Source organism: Strix uralensis, chromosome 2, assembly GCF_047716275.1.
Source record: "Strix uralensis isolate ZFMK-TIS-50842 chromosome 2, bStrUra1, whole genome shotgun sequence".
In the NCBI taxonomy this organism is placed as follows: domain Eukaryota; kingdom Metazoa; phylum Chordata; class Aves; order Strigiformes; family Strigidae; genus Strix; species Strix uralensis.
In genome coordinates this window covers 70,055,833-70,077,552 of record NC_133973.1, presented here as the reverse complement: position 1 = coordinate 70,077,552, position 21,720 = coordinate 70,055,833, and the positions used below count along the sequence as shown (strand labels likewise).

Here is a 21,720-nt window from a genome sequence, read left to right as displayed (position 1 = left end):
CTTCACTGTTAATTTTAAACAAAACCAGAAAACAGACAATCCACTTGCTTAAAAATTAAATAGCAAGTCAAATATCTTCATATACAGGGCTCACAGCACTATAATTCTCTCTTCTACAAAAGAACAGTAGCTGATATCACAAAGACTCCTAAAAAAGATATTTGTCTACTATTAAACCTGCTGGACAAGAGGTTTGTGATCACTCACCATTCTACTTCTCACTAGCCTACCCAATTTTGCTAAGGACTTTCCCCTCCAAGGTGGGAGCGCATCTGCATGTAAGTTTTCCAGGTATTTATCCCACGTGGGGACCCTTATGTCAGCACAGTTCCCCAAACTCATCAGCTCCACAGCTGAGCTCAACTCTGCTCATTGCTCAGGAGTGAGGAAAGAGGGAGTGGGACCCACCTTTGGCTCTTTACTCTTCCTCCTGCTGGTAGAGTGACTGCAGGCAGTATCACCCCAGCTCTTGGAGATGGAGGAGGGAAGAGAAGTAACAGGGACTGGTTGTAGGAGAGGACTAGGCTAAGCAGGTGACATGAAGCACAGCCCATGACTAATACCAACACCTCATTGTTGTGGAATCTCAAATTTAGGATTTTCATACCCCCTGGTGTATTTGTTTACTTTCCCTTGCTGCACGTTGTCTGGAGAAAGGAGCATTGGAAGAACTCAGCCCTGCACACAGACCATTCCAAGCTATGGGATAACCTCTGCTGTTGCTTTCTCTGTCTTTCCAAATTTTATTTCAGGATATAGCAAATGTTATTAGACAGATCCTGTCTATTTTGAAACCCTCTTAGGCAACTTTGAGATGTCACTTTCTGGCACTGGTAAAGCTTAAAAACAAACAATAAAACCAACCCAAAGTTTAAGGACTCATTAAATGCTGTCCATGAGGGAGTGGGAGACGAAAGACAAAGGGTACAGCTACTGCTTTAGGTAAATCCAGCCCTGCAGTATTACCAGCAGCCCCACATAAGGTCGCAGCCTAACAGCAGGTTCAAGAGCAGGAGGAAGAGTTTGTTTGCTGTCTACATTTGCTGCTGTAACAGCTACTCCTTCCTTTAGCAGAGGGCAGCAGGTGGCTGGGAAAGGTCTAAGGATCATGCTCCAGATCGCAGCCTGCCTGCTGGACAACAGTGTGGCACACAAGAATCTGGAACAAAATCCAGTCTATTGCTGAGGAAAGTGCAACAGCTCTAATGAAGACTGCATGGATTCATAAACGCTAGGCAAAGCAGAACTGATGTCTGCTTGGTCTCCGTATGTGCAAGCACGTCAGAATTGCTCAGTAACCGGCAACATCTTCAAATGGCACAATGTTAGCCGCCTTCCTGTTTCTCTAAAGGATGAATACCTCCATATGGTCAAAATCCTTATAATTAGTCATGTTTTCCTCTCAAATACTTTGATGTGACACAAGATGTAGATATTGCAAATGAAAGCCACCTGGCTCTCATTTCCCCAGACAAATTGTGTTCTGCAGATACAGAATCCAGGTATGTTATTTTGAAATAATGTAAATTTATTATTCAGCAGTAGGCGCTCCTTACCACATGCCATGTGACAGACTAGCTTTTTAAAAGTAACAGACCAAACCCGATAGACTGTCTTACCCCTTTGTGCCAATAAGTCTGAATACTGTGCTCTTACATTCACACAGGGACGAAGTCTTGCCACAAAGCAGGATCTGGTCAATAACAGGACTTTTAGTTTATCACAGACACCATTTACCATGTTGATGCATGATTCAGTTCTGCAATAATTTTGTCAGTAGGCATGTAGCCTTGAGAATCTTCCCACCCTATCAAAACAGAGATTTCATCTCTTTGCAAAACAGCTAGAAGAGAGAAATCTAAAAGCCACTGTTCATAAAATAGAGGGTAACACCCATTGATTTCCTGTGTGTGGCAGAAAGCTGATACCAAACCTGGAAGCAGCTTCTTCTTTTTACAATTTGCATATACCCATCCTTACAGTAGGTTATACAAAATGTGTCAAGTACTCATCTTTACACTAGAAGCATTTAAAAACAAAGATTGTTAATGTCAGTGTTGGACAGTGGGCATGCAGTGCTCTGAACTGTTTAATAGACTAGATAATTCTGTCAATCATGGGAGTGAAACAGCCCTATACAGTTGCTCCTAAAGCCTATTTACTCAACCTAGCTTATCTTCAAACCCATATTCTTAAGAAAAGTAACAATTAGCACCAGAACCATTCCACTTCAACACAATTTGCTCTACGTATTTATATTGATTTATACAGAACAGGAAGCAGGCAGATATGGGAGAGACCACGGCAATTTCCACAATATTATGAAGGCAGGCTGAAAGAAAACAGAGTAACACACTTCCAGCTTCCTCTGCAGATCTGGGATAACTTCTCTAACTGTCACCCAGGACTGAATGGAGAAGAGCTAATTCAAAAGCTTGTGGTTAAACCTTGGCTGTGCTGAAGTCATGGCAAAACTCCCACCCTGGCAAGGCCAGGATTTCATTCATGAAGCCTGACATTAGGAATACAGATTCTGCATTCAATGGGAAGGTGCTGACACAGGAGGAGAGGTTTTCTGAGCAGCACAGAATGCCCTGGATATACTCTTCCATCTCATATACAGGAAGCATTACAGAGCCAGCAGTGATTTCCAGCATAACAAAAGAATCTTAGGTGTACTCTCCAAACATACCTATAGATAATGTTTTTTACTGACGATGCATAGTCCACCATCCGACACTCATATTGGTCCATACTCAAGAAAAGGCACGTTTAATCAACAATAATCAAAGGCCTGTGTAGGCAAAATGCTAATGTGGTGGAAGGAGGAGGAAGGGCTTTTGGTGTCTGAAGAAAGTATTTCTTAACATCAGTAAATCTTTTGCACAAAGCTTTGAGTACAGAAGGTTAAAATGTGAGACAATTTGTTTCCTCAGTGTTGGTTATCTGCCCTTTACATGTCTTTTTTCTTTTTTTTTTTAAGTTGATAGCCAAATAGATATGTTTCAGACACATCAAAGTTCTTATGAGAAGGAAAGGGAAATGAGCAATTTTCAAATTTTTGTCAGGTCTTTTCACCCCCAACAATGAGTTTTACATAAGACCTTGAGCATGACTGGCTTTGGAAAAGCACTCTGTCATTTAATACTGAGAGCTCAGTTGTGAGAGAACATGACCATTTCACATTTGTCAGTGCTGTGGAGGAAGTAACTCAAAGCACACTTGAAAAGGGGAACTTTTAAAAGCAAAAGCCTGCACAGGAAAACATGTCAGAATGATCTAACTCTCCTTGCATTTCTCCCCCGCTTTGGCATATACACACTAGATGGTTTGGAGTACGCTGATGTATTTTGATATTAATCAGAATGTCTCTGGATCTTTAACCACTTCACTGATTACATGCTCACAAAGGGTATTTGGGTTGCAAAGCTCTAACTTCACAAAACAGACTTGAACTAAGCAGGGCCAAAGTTACTGTGAAAAAAAATGAAGGGGAAAACTACTCAAAACCAGGAAGGGCCTTTTAAAGATTGCATGTGCATTTGGGCTTTAATTCCCCTGAGAACACACGGACCACCAAGAGCACCTGTCATCTACAGCCCCAGGCAAATATCTGAATCAGTTACTGCTGGGTAAATTTCTGCACTTGAAGGAAAGGCAAACATTCATGGATCAAGAGAGATGTAAACACAATAACACTGCAATTTTTTCTTCCAGTTCTCAAAAAGCATGAGAATGAGAATATAGCAGGTCCTGAAAGACAAGTGACTAGTAGAAAAAAAGAGACACATCCTGTGGAAAGTGTGCAACATCATGCTTTTACTGACTCCAAACAGCTTAGAAAGTTGTGTCTTCTGTTGCTAGCCCCTCCCTTCCACCTGAGGCTGCCTGATGGTTCATAGTCTACTTTGATGCAAAAGTCAAACCATTTTCAGTAATGGCTCAATTCCTGTTTTACTTTCCACTGAAATGTTTGAGCATTGGTACTGTCAGACATTGGGTATTTAGCTCTGGGCATGGTAACATCCCACTGAGGAGTAGGCAGGCTCCATCAGAAGATGGGAACTTAAAATTCCTTCAACAAAACCTGCACAAACCCACCTGCTTACAGTTCCAGACTTTCAGAACAAGTTTTCCAGTCTGGAAAGACAAGCCACGAATTATGCATTTAACAGCTGCTGTCAAGTTTCATTATGCACTCTGTATAATAAATCTTCCTGACAGCATTTAACATGTTTTAGCATATTTAAAACAGAAATTCTCGTAAATCATGTCACTTCATATCTGTATACCAAACACAAATACAGTTTTGCTGAAGTTCACTAATTTGTTCTCCACAGAGGAGAACTTAAACCACTTACAGCACAATAGTTTCATCACCCACATTATATCTAAACAGCATTCAGGGTACATAGTGAGAGGACTATATGCAATATGTTATTTTCAAACTAGCAAGAGCAAAACCAGCCAGTAAGATCTGGGGGCATTGATTTACCAACAGAGTAAGAGTCTGTTGACCCCACGGGGCAATTACAGTCTGTTGCTGAATGACACAGTACTGTGTTTTGATGGCTACTGTTACCCAGCCACTCAGATGAAGGGAAATTCAGGTGCACCTGATTATCTCAACTAGCTAGTTTGCTAGAACAAACAATAAACCACAAAGGGCATGTGGGTGGGTAATGCCCAATCCATATCTGTGGGCTGAACAGCTGTGCAGCACCTGGACTGCTTCATGTGGGACCGTGCACCACACTGAACAGAATCAGTGGTGGTGAGATTACAGGCCTCTTAGCAGCTCTTTGCCTAGATGGACAATGCCCTAATTTTTTCTTTAAAATAAGCAATCATGCCAGACTCTGGTATGTCTTGCTGTCAAGCAATAAATAGACGTGGCATTAAAGCATCTGACAATAATGCTCATATCTGTGTAGGCTGACAACATACTCCTGCTGTCAGTAACATCCTCATCTGCAATAAAGTTCACCCAGTCATAACCTCACGTTGTACTCCTGACAATACAAAACATCTTCATAAGACAGTAAGATTAGCAGTGTTGGAAAACCATAAAACTGAAGGGAAAGGCTCAAGCGAAACACCTTGGCAACTATGTTTGATGGAGTTATACCACATTACCACTTATATTTTGACTTTTTTTTTTAATCACAGAATCATTTAGGTTGGAAAAGACCTTGAAGATCATCCAGTCCAACCATTGACCTAACACTGACAGTTCCCAACTACAGCATCATATATAGGCTTATTTATTTTGTACAGCATCATGTATATATTATATATATCATTATATTGTATATTATGTATATTATATATTATAGCTTCTGAATAGAATTTGAGAAAACAGCACAAAAGTATTAATGGAATTTGAGTGGATTTTTTAACAGGAGAATTTTATCTGGTTGTTATATTATTTTGCATTTACAAAAAGAGAGAGGAATCTCCACAACACATATTATTCCCTCTCTGTGTATGAAGACAGAAAACAGTATTGCTATTTGAAAATTTGTACCATTTCTGGAAGTCATACAAGTGAGGTCCAAACCATGTCAAGAACAAAATTCTGAATTTTACTCATTAAACTTCAGATAGACAGTTCAAAATACCAGTTCTTACATGACAAATGTTATTATCTGTAATTTCAAATCAATCCTTCTGTTCTGAAAAATGAGGCCAAACGTGTCCCAGAACAGGGCATCTGAGAACCATGGCACCCAAGATCATTAATATTTCAATAATCCACTGATTTTAAGCTTTTTTTCAGTTTCTCACTGTGCTGATTCGTCTGCTTAAAACCTGGATATTTTCAGGCTTTGCACACAGTAAAGAAAAGTCCTATACAAGATCATCACTGTCACCCAGTTTCTTTCATATCACAGCCTAATGAATTAGAAAGAATTAGAAACCTGGTCTCTTTGATACCTCTTTTTTTTTTTTTTTTTTGTAAATTCCTCACTCTGATTTACAGGATCTCAAGCAAGTCACATTCTTTCTAACACTTACTCTCACTGTATTCAATGTGAGGGAGTGACAGTAGCTTACCTCAATACAATGTTGTGATGCATATTTAAATATCCATGAAGTGCTCTACAACATGGAAAATAGTATTAAGACCACTGGCTGACAATACTAGAAGTAAGATACAAGAGTTCCCTGGCACACAGCTCAGTGTTTAATCCACTAGGTCATGTGGCCAATGGGGACAACTGCTAGAATGATAAAACTAATAGTTGGTAAAACTGCTTGTTGACTTCTAGTATTTGCATGATTCACTGTAAATGTCAGCTACTTAAAATTTCTTACTTTCCTTAAAATTGGAGAAAAGCTAAGTAACATTGCATAAATACTTATCATTAACATAAATACTCTTTTTTCTCTTATACATGAAAAAGTGTTTAGAAAAAGATACAAATGAGATACCACAAAAGTAAAAAAATACAAACACAAAAATACTCCATTTGGCTATTTTCACTTGCATAAGAATCTGTACAAAGTATTCACAAATCTGCTCCCACTATTATTGAAAACAAAGCCCTCTGCAGACTCCTTAACATAAAGACTGTGGAACATCTAAGTAAACGGATAAAATCAGAGTGCTGTTCATATTTACACTAGTTGTAATAAATGTTATCATGGAGCCCAGAAACAACTTTTAACAGTTGGGCTCTTGTAAAGATACAAACAGCGGAAGTGATAAACTGTACAAACAATTACAAACAGAGGACAAGCTTTCCAGTAAATATTGTGCTCCTCATCTCTCCAAAAGCTAGAGCTGCCTATAAACCTTTTTGTTATGAGTTCACAGCTTACATTACCAGTGCTGTCCTAAAAGCACCCTGGTCTAAAAAGCCTCCAGAAGCTCACTCCGTGTAAGTATTGTAACAAAATAAACAATGCAGAAGCTTATCCAAATATTGGCCTTCTTCAACTGATAAATTACAAAGGGAAAGTTTTCATATCCTCCAGGAAATAAACACTAAATCTATTGTTTTAAAGTCACTGTCATAAGAGGCTTTGGTGTAAGAAGAAAGGGATACCAGGATAAACAGAATAGGCCTCAAAGTTAAAAGGCTGTTAAAAGCCTTTTCATCACCATTGGCATTGAAATGTGGCATTAAAGAGGATCAATATTTTACAAGAGAATGTTACAGACTGAACAGGCTGTCATAAGGCTTTCTTTCCCATCACGTGCACAACAGCGTATTATTTGTCTCTCCAAATAAACAGAAAACCTAACCTTGAATGCATTTTCACATATGCGTCACCACACAACCACACTAACATGTTGGAATGAGTGTGCATTGTAGGTGTCATTTTCTGACCTGGTATATGCAGGCCTGCATGCAGACTGAAAAGGCAAGAGTTTATGTCCAACCCTACCACACAGCACTTCCCCTTGCATTCACTGGAGACTCTTGCACAGGTCAGACATTCATGTCTGTGGCTTCCTAAGTAAACATTGTGGTTCTAAAGTGACCTGTAATACATACTTACAGGAAAAAAAGAAAAAAAAAGTACCTCATTTATATTGACTTGATATCCTGCTACATCATTTTAATGTCTTGCTTTGTTATAATGACTGTTTTCACAATTAATACTGTGCAAATTAATTACTATTAACATTGTAATAGAAAATAGGATCTGCTTTAAAAGAGGGTAAGTACAAAGAAAAGAGGAGTCTCACTGTGTACCAAAGTCTGCAAAGTACCAAACCCTAAATGGAGCTGAAGTGATACAATTATCCGCATTCCCATGGTTTGGAGCAGGGCCTAGAAATCTGGCAAGGAGTGGTTTTTTTGCCCAAGATGTACTTGTTGCCATTCTTGTGACAACCTGCCTACATAATTATTTAAAACAGTACCTGCTGGTACTATTTTCAAGCTAGCTCCACTCCCTGAGGAATCAACAGTTATTTATAGGGTTTTCAAGTTATTTGATACTTGAGATAACCACACCCCTCCTTGTATCAGTGACCCCGATAATTCACATAGTTTTAATTATTTCTGTAGGCAGAATCCTGGCCCCACTTATTTATGCACACTCGTAATTCACCCTACAGACACACAAGTTGAAAATGTCACTGAAACCTAAACCATACTAATAAGCAATGCTTCCTTTTTTATAGGGAAGCAACACACTTGTCCTAGAGCCACAGAACCCGTAAAGCTGCCATGGCCCTGTCAAAAATACTCCTTTGCCAAAATAATCTCACCTGTACTTCTGAATCAGCATCAACATGCTGGAGTTGAAACCAGGTATCTCTGTTATGATACTTCTGCAGATCTTCTTTCTGTATAGCTACTTTTCCTGGAAATAAAACAAACCAGAAGCACAGTTTAAGACATGCTATAGCTCCCCCAAAGTAAATTTCCATCAAAACCAAGTTTTAAAACAATGATTTAAGGACCATCCTATTCAAGAAAGGCTTCAGAGAAAGGAAAGATTACTTCAGGGCATACTTCTTTACACAATACAAATTCTGATGAGCAGCTTTTTCCACTTCATATTGTGAAAGACTTTAAAATTCCTATCATCATACTCACCTAACAGACTGAAGCACTGGGCTCTGTGGATAAGCTTGTAGATATGCTTATAGTAAAAATATCATTATTACTTCTTTGACATGACAAGTTGGAGATTTTTGAGGCAGATGTCTGTAACAGTCCAAAAGGAAGTTCCATACATAGGGTTATTGCTAACAAAATTTTAGGATGAGGCTTTTCACTATCTTGTTTTGTAGAAGGGCAGCAACTAGAGATGTCAAGTCACAGCAGACTCCCAGATCTGTATTTTGAGGCCCTGTTGGCCTCCCTCCCTCCCTCAAATCTTGCAGAGTTTGCATTCCACAACCCAGAGCCACCCAAGTACTACCCCTGACTGTACAGAGAAAACAACACCCACAGTAGAGCTTCCCCCCATCCCCTCACTTTTTTAACCCCCTCTTACCCCTATCAAATGAGCTGGTTTAGTAGTTATGGCAACAGCAGCCAGTTCCATGCTGTGAACTAACGTACGTGCATGCTAAAGGCTTATATATAATGTAAAGCTGAAACTTTTTATCTTGCCCAGACTCTCTCAAGCATTAGGTAAAGCACTCTGAGGGGCAATGAAACTTTGTCCAAGAGTCTTCCTTTGTATATACAAAGCAGAGCATGGCATGCCTGAGGAGCACATGATCCTCAGAAAGCAGCTTTGGGCTGGGTGGTTCCCCAGCACTGAGCAAAGCAGCACATTCAAAACAAAAGAATCCAGAACAGTCAGAGATGCTCACGAGGCTAGAGAAAGCTGGTTTTGGCAACGTGGTTTGGTAGCAGACTTTCTCTTCTAGAGCGAGTTGCTCACATACAGTTTGCAACCACTGCTTTGCTACAGAAACAGACTTTCTTTAACCAAATCCTGCTAGATAAAATACACCAATGGACACAGTCTTAGTGGGAGAAAGATTTCCAAGGCTTCCCAAAACCATGCAGTTTGGCCAGAGGTCAGTAATACATTACCCCAGCAAATGTTAACAGAACATATTTACAGAAAAGAAAATGAAAAATAAATCCCCATGATAGAAGACTACAAAAATGGCAAAGGATTGTCCCTTCTGAAATCTAAAAGCTTACAAAAGTCCCAACAGTAAGTTACTGACAGAACAAACATTGGGGTGTCAATTTTGGCCCTTTCCTTTAGCTGTTGTTGGATGGCTCCACCCAGCCCTCCTGTTTGCTGGGCTGCTAGATGTACCCTACTGCAGCTGCTGCGGCATTCTGTCACCCTTGCACTGCTTCTGGTGACAGTTTCCAGATTTCCAATCCCAGTTTCTAAAACTACTCTGCCAACCTTCCACAGCTGCCCTTCATAGTATCTGCCAGAGTTACTGCTCTAGCTTCCACAGAGCTGCTGACCCATTACTCCCAAGTCTTGATCATTTTGCCCTCAGCACTCTCCTCCCCCTGCTTGTCCTTTAGAAGTTACTAGATCCATCTCCTGACAAACATTAAACTAGAGATTACAAGGCAGATTCATTACCAGTCTCTTTATTGGCTATGCAGAGCAAGCAACTTGAAACTTCTTAGAAAAGTAGTAATTAAATTACACAAACCTACAAAATAATATGGCAGAAAGGGTAAATAAGACATCTGAACGGCGCTGAACAGAGGACACCAAGTTACACTGCTGAGAATCTCTGTAATGATGGCTGTGTATTTTCAAAGCTTCTACTTTTATTCTTCAGCCACAGCAGTTTGTGGGCAACCTAGCTTCTCTAAAACATTTTGAGAGATGAATACATTTAAACACATGAACTTCCAGTAATTGCTTTGGACCTCACTTGAAATTGTTTACTTTCACTACTTGCTATCCTCACTGTACCCTTTAATCTCTTGCAGAAATCCTCCACCTGACTGCAGCATAGCATGCACTTCCCAGACACCCTTGCCCATAATCAGGCTCGTTCACAGTCACTTCCCATGCAGGGAACATCCTTCAGGAAAACTCAGGGACGATTTCACCACCATCTGCACCTGGAGGTAGCATAAATGGCGTTATCACTGCCCGCCCTCTCAGCAGGGAGTTCCACTGCTCTCTACATCAAGGATGGCAAGACAACCCAGGCAGGTCTGACCTCACAGTCAATACATAATTGTAGCACAAAGTGTTTGGAGGCAATAGTACGTGTCTCCAGCTCCAAGAGGGTTAACATGGTGGTGCCACTGTTTTGATTAGGAAACTGTTTGAACAGCACTGTTTGCTCTGCACACAAGCAAGTCTTATTAATGAGTGAAACTTATTTACTGGGCTGGCTAGAATCCAGGGTTTTTCACTGCATACCAAATGGTCTACAAAGGTGAAAAATCTACTAGGAAAAAAAAAATGGGCAGAGGACTTAGAAAAAAATAGGGCCTATAGTGTAGCTAGTTTAAACATATACAAAGGTGTATTACTGGTAGGGCAGATTGTTTGATATGCCCTATTAAACAATTCTCTGTGTACAGGAATGCCCTGCACAATTTCTGTTTATAACTCCACCTGCACTGGCCATATCCATATGCTCACCCAACCCACACTCCTCCTCCTCACCAGGCCTGCGTAAGCCACAGTGTGGGTGCTGAGCATGGTCAGGTCCTGCCTTCCTTTATACAGTCACCACTCTGCCACCAGCTGACCTACGTCTGACCTGGCTCAAACAACTTCTAGCATCACCAGAACTAGGTTAAATCTAGGCCAATAATCACAAACTGTTGGCACCTTTCACTTGACCTGACACTACACGGGCCTGCAATTCTGCTTGAAGATAAACCTGATGCAAGAGGTCAAACCACCACTAGTTTACAGGATATTTTCCTCTTTGTGGTTCTTCAGCGAGCTCCCAAACTCAAGCCCATTGCCCCATGCTCTTTCTCAAGACTTGGGTGGCTGCCAGGCAGTGGTGAGAGACTCCAAAACTTGCACCTGAGGCACCCAGCCACTCCTGCTGCTTTCCTCAGAGCCACCCCAGGCTGCAGAGACTGTAGGTCTGTTTAAGCATTGTATGGGAGGAGGCAGAAGACAGCAGAGGCACACTGAGCAGTGTAAGGTGTAATTTCAAAACTTAGTTAAGTTACATTTTTAAAAGTTAGATTCTCAGCAATAAGACCAGCAATGATGCAGTAAAAGCATTCTTCTCATCTGAACTAATTTCTTTCCAAAGTCTGACATTCACCAGGACCTCAGGCTGGAGAGGGTAGGGAAACCCCCCACACTCCTGCATGCTTTTCAACCATATGGCAGCAATTTCCCTGTGTCCCCCCAGTTCAGACTGAACAGACCTTCACTGGCACATTTAAATCCTAAACCCCATGTTCAAAACAAAGATGCAACACAGCCACACACCTGACCCCTTCCTTTTTGTAAATCTCTCTTTAGGGAAAATAACAGTCTACCAACAATCTATTACTTCAAACACGCAGCCAGCTCACGGATGAATGAAATTACTACCTAGGGCCTGGATTGTCCTAAGGGTACAAATTCCACTTTACAATCCCTGGTGCAAACTGATTTAAGGGCCTCCTACTTTCCTCACCCCTGCACCCCTGTTCTTGCAGCAGGCTGTACTGAAACTGTTGAGGAAACCGATCCAAACTAAAGAACACCGAACAATGAAAACAAACATCCTGGGGGAAGAGAAGGGAAGAAGAAATAAGTTTCAGGGGTCATGTGTGGGTGTTGCTGGCATTTTTAACACACAGATCTTCAACTGACCTGTTTTATGGCTTCCCCACTCAAGAGTCACATTAACACAGCTAGAAGGTAACAGACAACAGAAGGTCAATATTTTGGGCACAGAGGCAGAAATATACAACAGAAATAGGTAGGGATGTCTGGCTTCACCACTTGGGAAAAAAGTGTTTGTGGAAGCACCGCACCCTCAGTGCCCATCCCTCACTGAGTTTCAAAAGCTCTTCCTAGCCAAGTCAATGCAGCCCATTAGCTTGTCCCTGGACGTGCCTGGGCTTGTTAATTCAGGGTCTAACATTTCCATACAAAGACTAACAGAGTTGATAATTTGGCTCATGCTCCATCCAGTCACAACTACCTTTTGCCTGGATTACCTGTTGGCAACAAAAGGATTAGGCACTAGTTTGAAGACTACATCGCACCTTTTAGTACCCATCTGTCAGTTTGCAGTGTTTACCTCACAGCTGAGATACATGAATATTTATGTCATATGCCAGATTAGTAGAAGATATATTCCTTTACCAAAAAGGAAATCAAGAAAGCAACAGGACAAGAGTTTGTTATTTTAAAAGGGCATGAGGCTCTACCTGAAAAATGATCCAACAGTTATTTTACAGAACCATAAAACCAGAACATTTCAGGGGGTCTTCTATCTTCTCTTTAGGTTTCTTTATCTTGGAATACTTGCACAGTGAAAACCACAGAAATTTGCATATTGCTGCCAAGTGAGCTGAAAGCAATATAATGTAATATTCTTAATACAACAGCCTCCATTAACACTGACTGCAGTATAGTTAATTTATAGCAAAGGGTTAGGTCTGAGTCACATGTTAAAAGGCCCCAAATGCCTAATTAATTCAGTCTTCTCTCAACTCCAAGCAGAAACTACTTTGCCTCCTGTGTGCTGCAGTATTAGGCAGTAAGAGGCCCTGGAAGCTTGTTCATTAGTTGTTTCATGCTAGTATATTAAGTGCATAGACATACTGTATCAGTGAATTCATTTATAATAATTGATATGAAGGTGCACAAGGAGAGTCACTTTGAATAGCTGGAAAGACTAAGGACAAATCAGAATCGATTTTAATCAACCTTTTAGACTGTGAAAGCCTTATGAAACTTTAATTACTTTGAAATCTCCAACCAAGAAGCACTGCTGCTATTCCAGACTACCTGGGATTTTATAATTATCTGTATATGAAAAGTTATTTGTCATCAAATAAAAGTACAGAAACTTTGCAAGATAAAAAGAGCTGGATGCCCACCTTGTTCAAGAACAGCACAAATTCACTCCCATAACACAGAAAAAGACTGAAACAAGCGATCTCCCTACTTGAGGATTAGAAAGATAAGGATGAGAATTAGGGGCAACATAAGGCTTCAGAGCCTTTGAAGGAGCAGAATGGCTCCCTTCTGGCTTCTGTGCAGTGCACCATGAAGCACAAGCACTACTAGACCATCTGTTATCATGGGTAAGAATTAGTGCTGATAATGGCAGAACATTTCCAGCACAGCAGCGGTGCATCCTACACAGAGTACTAAGGTGTACTATATTCATGACCCCAGTTCTGTTTGGTTTTTGAATCACTACTCCAAATATAATATCACTTATGAAACCCATTTTTCCCCCTCACAGGATTTATTTTGGATAATAAGGCAGAGAAAAGTAAGCTGTCAATAAGACATAGCTTCTATCCTTAAAAGAAGCAAGCTACAGCATTGCATAGACTATCTGCTATCAGGGTAGTTTTGCTGGCCACAATCCTAAAGATCTCACCTGGCTTACACAGCAATTTCTACCCTCCCTTCCTGTTAAAAAAAAAAAAAAAAAAAAAAAAAAAATCTGTCAGATGCTCTCTGGGCCCTTAAAATGTCCATACATTTGAGAAAGGTGGTATAGCCTGTGGCTGGTTGCAATGGGAGAGCAGTCCTAAAATCTAGATTTGCAGTCACTGTTGTCTGCCTTACAACAGGCCTAGGCATGCTGCCTGCACTGAACAACTTTCTCCTTCACCCCCTCCATCACCAGCCCCTTCCAAGCACTGCCACAAGAAGCCACTGCTACTGCACCTTCTTCACAGTCACAGTCTTTGCTTAGTTCAAGCGAGGCGTAAACCAGACAGAAACTGCTTAATGTTAAGTGCTGACATAAGTCAAGTTCTGCAGAAAATACAGAAAGCCCAGCTCAGACTATAGCAGTCAGGGGTAAGCTGGGAGGATGGATCTATGGTAATATTCCAAATACAGATAGTATTAACACTCATTTGGTAAGGAGGAGGGTTGCATAAGAAGACAGTCAAAGTTCTAGCACATTATGCTCAGTAGTTTTGTTTATAATATGTGTACTCGTATGAGGGAAAAGGAAAAATATGTATTTTTGAAAGCTCAACTTTGTTTTCCTGCTTTTGTGACCATCTGTTATGTTAAAAGATAATGTGAGTGCATCCTAACAATTTATTCTGTGCAGAAAGTATTTATTTTAGGCTTTCTATGCAACTGTAGAGAATCTTCTCAGGATAATTCTAGTTTATAGCTTCTCGAGACTTGTCATTGTGGGACAGAGTCATCTGTTTCCTTTATTTCATTAGTAGCTATATTTATACCATACTGAGTAGCTATTATTCCCATGTCATCCAACAGTACATCACGGAAACAGTAAACCCAAGTTGTGACTGCTGCCTAAGCCATGGCTGGGGTGGAGGAAACAGAGGAAAACAATTTTCTATTAAAATCTTGATCTCTGCTTTGCGCTCTATTGGAAGATCTTTCCTCCACTTAGCTAGCAAGATGCATAGTTTAGCAGGGATGGTGCTTTTTTTTCCATTTTTCTTTTAAACCAATAAAATAATCAAAAGGTGATGCTTCAGCTACATTGCACAACAGTTACTTAATAACGGTAGATGGTTTGCTTGGACACTGCAAATAAGTGTGGGAACTCTACAGACCTCCTCAGCTTTGGAAGTAGTCATTAACAAAAGCACAGTCACCTCAAACAATTTTCAATTCCAGGGTGTTTTTATTCTGTGAGAGTGCCCATGAGCTATGATTTCATTTCATCTGCTTTAGACCAGAGCAGCTAAGTTTAACTACCTCCAAAGGCAAATTTGTTTTATTGCCTTACTTCACTTCAACTCATCTAGTATTAATAAGCAGGAAGACAGTTACAACCTGCCAGGATACAATGGCCACAAGAGTTTCAATTTGTTGTAGAACACACCTAACAACCCCTATGAAGGTGACTTACAGCAGATCAGTTATAGCAAATGTAATTAACAGAATCACTTGCTAGTCTTCTCCCTGCTGGCTGGCTGCTCCTTCATGGAAGAGCTTGGGCATTTCACGTCTGTGCTTTATTCAGAACCATTCCATCCCCATCACAGCACAGCAACCAAGTCTGCCCCTCACTCAGGAATACCACAACCTTACAGAGGAAAGTTCTTACTCCCCAGTGCAGTACAGGGGCCAAGACTGGATACAGTGAATTTACTTTTTCCCCCCTCAGACCTTCACAGGGGGTGCATTTTGTTCTGTTCAGGTTCCTGCTTAACACAGATGTTAGTAAAGCAGTTACATGCATCTGTCACCAAAACAAATGAAGTGCTGGGGTGAAAAAACCCGAAGGTGATTTGTGATTTAAGCAGAGGATAAATAATTGTGTACTTCTCACCTGAAGGGCATATGATATTAACTATTCTCTCAACCAAGTGTTAAATGACTTGGTGTGGCACATTTCCTGTTTTTTAACTGATCTGTATGTTGAGGTCACGGCCTGAACTGTTCATTACACACCTAGGAGAACCAGCTCAGGGCATATCATGGAGATGATTTCTTCACTAAATCTAGCTCAATTATTAAAGGGTGAGAAAAGCCTTCTGTCCCACTGTATTGACACAGCCTGCATCATTCAACATTTCTAAAAAGCTGAAAACTAAATATCAAAACATAATCATTAAAGAACATATATTTACATTTGCCTTATTTAGCAGCACTGCTATCCTAATATTCCTTCTACTGCATTCAGCCAGAGGTATCTTTTTTCCCATTACTACTGGAGGGGTATTAACTGACAGCTTTTCAAGTTAACCCCATCTCCTGAATGTTTTCCTCACTGTAACAACTAGATGGAAATAGCTATCCTATATATTATACAGACACATCTTCCATCAAATTGGCCTACTACTCCTATTTGATCATTTGGAAACAAATCTAATTTTAAATAGAATTTACCATTACTTTCAGTAGTACACTTCCTACTCAAAGCATCTCAACATACTATATAAATCAGTATATAAACTCTAGCCAGTAACAGTCAAGACACATAATATCGATTAAACAACTTAAGACTAGATTACTTCCACAGTAACTGCATATTTGCTACATTTTACTTAAAAAAGACAAATCTTCTTTCAGATCCACTGAGCTCTTCATTTTCCTCATATATTTGCATTTCAACTAGCATCCAAGATTCTGCCAAGACACAGTTGTTCAAGAGTTGTATCTGTTTAGCTAACAAAAACCTAGATGACTTAGCAAATTATGATTAGGAAAATGCAAATGTAATAAACAAACATGCACACTCAAAGATATCTTTATCTGCACAATCCTCTCATCCTGTATGCCAAAATACTACAGTATGTTCCAAAACGTATCTGCTACACATGTGTTCCAGTTTCTGAATTTGTTTTGGTTCTCCTCGGAAGCTTTTGTCAAAGGTTTCGGGGGGTTCTTGTTTTTCATTTTCTCGCCCCCACTCCTTCCGCTTTTCGTGGCTTCAGCGTTCTCGTCTGTCACCCACTGAGTTGCATTTTGGATGTTAAAGAATTTACCATCACAAACTTGTATTTTATATTTGAATAAATACAAGCATGCCTACCCTGAGCTCCAGTCACCCTGGAAATAAGTACTATAACACCAAGAGAAAGTTCTGGCAATACTAAATAGTGATTCAAAAGGAACTCTGTTAGCCAACCATCTTCAAAAAATATCCACTTGTCAAATTCTCACCATTTTGACACACATGCACCCTGTTCTCTGTCTCAAAACCCCCTCAAAACCAGTCAAACAAACAATGCAAACAGATGTCTTAAACATACCAGATCACACAGGAAACACAGGCAAATTCACAAGCTCAGTAACATCTGAACTTAAAATTAGTCTCCCTGGATGGAAAACACAACCCCCAACTGGCTTCTCTGAGAAAGTTCATTGCTGGGGTTCATGAGCACGGGTAACCACATTTTCTTCAGCAGAAGTGTCTCATGATGACATAATATAACAAGCAATCTCTGTAATGCAAACAATGGGCCCCTATTTGCAGAATTCGGCAGTTCAGCGGAAAAGAGCTTATTCTAGCACTACTCTGACCAATCTTTTTCAGTAGGGACCTCTTCCAAACTTCCCTTACTCAAGCCTCTTCAAGAAAAGGCCTCAAGACTGAGCTGAAGATACACATAGAGCAGCTATTTCATTTAAATATTACAGACTTTGTTCCAAAGAGTTCCATTTCTCAAAAAAAAAAAAAAACCCCACTGTTTAGCTTTGATGCTGCTGACTCCTGTTCAATAGGAACTACTGAAAATAACCACATGCAGTTACTCCAGAGCACTGTTTCTCTTTCCAGAACATTTTCCTATTACAAGCAGAACTTAGAGAGTTAGTATCAAAGTGTCCGTAACTCTGATTTCCTTTCTTCTCTCCGTTGCTATTTATTACACTTCCACATCTTTGAAACGTTCTTCAAAATATGCCTGTGATAAGGAGGGAGAGGAACAGGAGGAGGAAGAGGTAACAAAGAATAGAAACCTGATCAATCATTTGAGCAACAAAACAAGTCTCTGTATCTTCTGCAAGTCCTTTTCATGAACTGCTCACTCCCAGTACCTTTAAGACAAGATTATTCTAGCAGCTCCTGAAGAATTCCCCTACAATGTCAGAGCTTGATTATTAAAACAGGAACTTAGGAAACATGGAGAAAAGGAGACAATTTTCACTCCTCTATCTGCAATTTCATGGGTCTGGCTTGTGTTAAGTGTTCAGAGACCCTTGTTCCAAAAGAGGGAGCAAAGCCCTGAGCAAGAAAAACCCCAGTCCATGGCCTGTTCATGGGTCACTGCAGCTGCAGAAAAACGGTGACACACAGGAGAGCAGATGAGGCAATTTCAACAATGAAAACTCATCAGTTGAAAGAAAGGAGGTATTACTTTCATGTTACAAGGGGAAACTAGAGATTAGAGAGACCAAAAGGCTCACTAAAAAATCAGAAACTGACCCCCTCCTTCCCAGGATGCTAGATGCTGTACACCCATGAGTTAGGGACATAAAGAGAATGATGACCCAGTTTCATAGCTCATATTTAAAAAGTAAAACAATAATTTAAAAGCTAGTGACTGCATGATAAACTAGTGTAATGTAAAGATATATACAAAGAGGTCTGCACCACCACCCCATGCACTTAAACGTTTACAGCATTATACAAACTGGTGCTCAACATTAGACAACTTCCTCACTACAAGCTCTGCCAAGACATACATACCTCATTGATATCTATAGTCATGTTACACTGGAATTAGAAAACTGGTACTCATACACAACTTATTTCAAAAATAAGAGATGAAAAACTGAAAAAAGTCAAAACTGTTAAAATGACTTAACGTGGAAACTGTTCCCCTCAATAACAACTAGGCTTTTACAAGACTTGTATCCCTGAAGAGATAAATGGAGTGTCATGCAGTTTGCTGCAGGTGAAATGCATAGGAAATAGCATCTGGAAAAGCAGAGATCTTGCCCACGTCAAACAGGCACTGGAAGTCTTACCAAGTTATTCTGTAGGCAAAAGCTTGCTCTGATACTCTCTATGAAATTCTGTTATGATTGTACTGTGGTTGCCTATGACCAGTAGCTATTACTCTGCATGTCATTAATGTAGTCATAGTTTAACAATACTGCATGCAGGAAAGTGTAATGAGCCCTAGAAAACTGCAAGACTAAAGGCCTTGCATTTAGAAAGAAAAAATGAAGAAATTATTTTGCCAACCTTTAAACAATGCTTTATTGCCTATTTCAGTTAAACTGCAATCTGCATTTACTATCGTAACAGACAGCATTTATCTCCCAGCCTTTTTTATAATATGTAATATTGAAGACATTTTTGTTACTTGACAAAAAAGGACAATACTGAGCAGTATTTACCACTATCATTGCCAGTCCTATCAAGACCCCAACACATATGACTACATATGATCTACAGTTAAAATCCAAGAGAAGTGGTAAAGAATGTAATAATTTATGAACACATACCTATGATGGAATCCCTTCGAAAAACATCTCTGTCAAAAATATAAAATGACAGATGGCGAAAGGTCCGAGGAATTTCACAGTAAAAGTCTTCTCCATAGAAGGGGCTGGGTAAACAAAAACAACATACACATAAACACACACACACACAAAAAAAAAGAAATTAGTGTTGGTATCCTCAAGGAGCCAGCGTGTTTATACTTCAAAACCAGAACATCACTCTGGACTGTGAAGGTCTTTCCCACCCATGAATGTGCACTTTCAAGCACTGTTCCAACTTTGACTCTTCCCACCTATCTTAAATTCCCACAGAACAGGATTTCTTAATGTACAAAAAAGAACAGATACTTTTTTTTAATCTGGAAAACAAATGTCCCTAATCAAAGTGGGCAGAGACCATATTATTTGTTAACATACAGTGCCATGAAGGGTGGAGAGAATGCTGCCACACTATGCTTCCAATAGACCATGACAATAGAGATCACAAAAGTATACACATGAACAGGATGAGCAAAATACAGTCTGGTTCATGGCTGCTTTTTTTTTTTTTTTTGCCTACAACCATTGCTTCTTTTCCCTGCAAAGTTTCTTATTTAAAAGTCAGATTTAGTCAACTGATGGTAACTAAGCCTTGGAGCTGGCACGATGCTTGTTACTTGATAGCACTGCATCTCTGTCTATTTTTGCTTACTGGAATTGTATAGAATAAGTTCTTTTACAGTAAGACCAGATTGGAGAAAAAAAAAAAATACTATGTCAGCATGAAAAGCTCTTTAGAGACTTAAGGGGCTTTCTTTGGATCCTATCAATTTAAATGGGGGAAAAAAAAAAAAATCTCAGACACCCAATAGAAACCCTTCCAGATTCTCTCTATCCAATTATATGGTTAAGGATTTACTCCTAAGAACTATAAGCATATATCAACATTATTTATTCATTGACAGGTCTACCATTTTATCCAGACTTTTCATTCCAAGTCACTCATGCTTCAGTAGATCTAAATGAGTGGATGCAATTTGAGTCATATGGACAAATCCACCAAGCACTGCCGATATAGACTTAAAAATAAATCTAATTCCAACAGACTGAAAGCCAGCAGGTTTTTTTCTTCCCCTTTTAAACACAGGCCTCCTCATTGTCTTGGCTAAGCACAAAAATGGGAGAGAGAATTGTGCTATAGCTTTTACCATTATCAAAGGCTTTTTATGTTAGAAAATTATATATCCAAAAATTATTAACAGTTCTTTGCACTAACTTTAAATTTTTCAGCATTTTGTCAGGTGAGGTTATTCCTTTGGCTTCTTTCAGGATATTTTACATCACCATACACTTCTGCTTGTATTTCTGCCTACAGTAAAAATACACTCCCCCAGAACTGCCACATTCCCTCAAGAGCTAGCTGACAAATCTCACTCAAAACACACAGGCACTGCAAATTAGCTAGCCACTCAGTGTTTGAAGGGAGTACGCCACATTAATTTAATGAAGTCCAGAGACATCACTCAATATTCAGTAAGAGATTATTTAAGTCACTACTCCACCAGCCACGTGGAAGAACACATATTGGATAAACAACAAAGCCCAAGGCATACCCACAGGTTAAACTTCCACCACTGAAACAGTTTCCCATTCCTTGGAATAAATGCACCCAGCCGTAAGTTATGGCAACTAACATGAGCCCCACTCAGTCATCCCTACCGTGAAGGCAGGGGAGAAAAATCTAACAGCTGGAAATGGCAGCTGATTTGACTGTTTGTCCCGACTGCCCGCTCTGATTCAGCGCTCTTGGTTATGTCCTCTTTACCCATTCTGCTCTGAAAGGTATTATCTGGAATCAAGAATTCATCAGCCACCACTTGCTTCAGGCACAAAATACGTAAGTTCTTTGGTACAAGCAGCTTCTACCAAACTGGGAGCTATCTGACTGTCCCAGCAGCCATGCCTCTGCTGGCAGCCCTGAGGGCCTCATTCTGTGTACATCACTTGGTGCAAGTTTTCACGCACAGGCTTAACCCAAGGGGGCTACACAAATGCATAAACATTGCCCAAATATCTAGTGCACTATACACGCAAAACACATGCATCGTTCCGAGCCCTAATGCTCTGTTCAGCCATAAAATTGTCCTTTCTGCTGGAAGAACACGACAGATGAATTTACTCACTAATGACCTTAGAATGAAATGATACTTAATGAACTGTGGATTATATACC

The 21,720-nt window shown here is 40.0% G+C and overlaps 1 protein-coding gene across 4 annotated transcripts in view; it reads right to left on the bottom strand.

Annotated features, from left to right (window-relative positions):
* Positions 1-21,720, bottom strand: part of RASA3 (RAS p21 protein activator 3) — a 178,440-nt gene that overhangs the window by 63,364 nt on the left and 93,356 nt on the right. For all 4 annotated transcript variants that reach the window (XM_074859184.1, XM_074859182.1, XM_074859181.1 and 1 more), the window contains 2 exons: positions 19,513-19,616; positions 8,228-8,322 (listed from right to left, as the gene is read on the bottom strand). In XM_074859184.1, the coding sequence (XP_074715285.1) occupies positions 8,228-8,322; positions 19,513-19,616 (199 nt within the window). The remainder of the gene's footprint in view (positions 1-8,227; positions 8,323-19,512; positions 19,617-21,720) is intronic.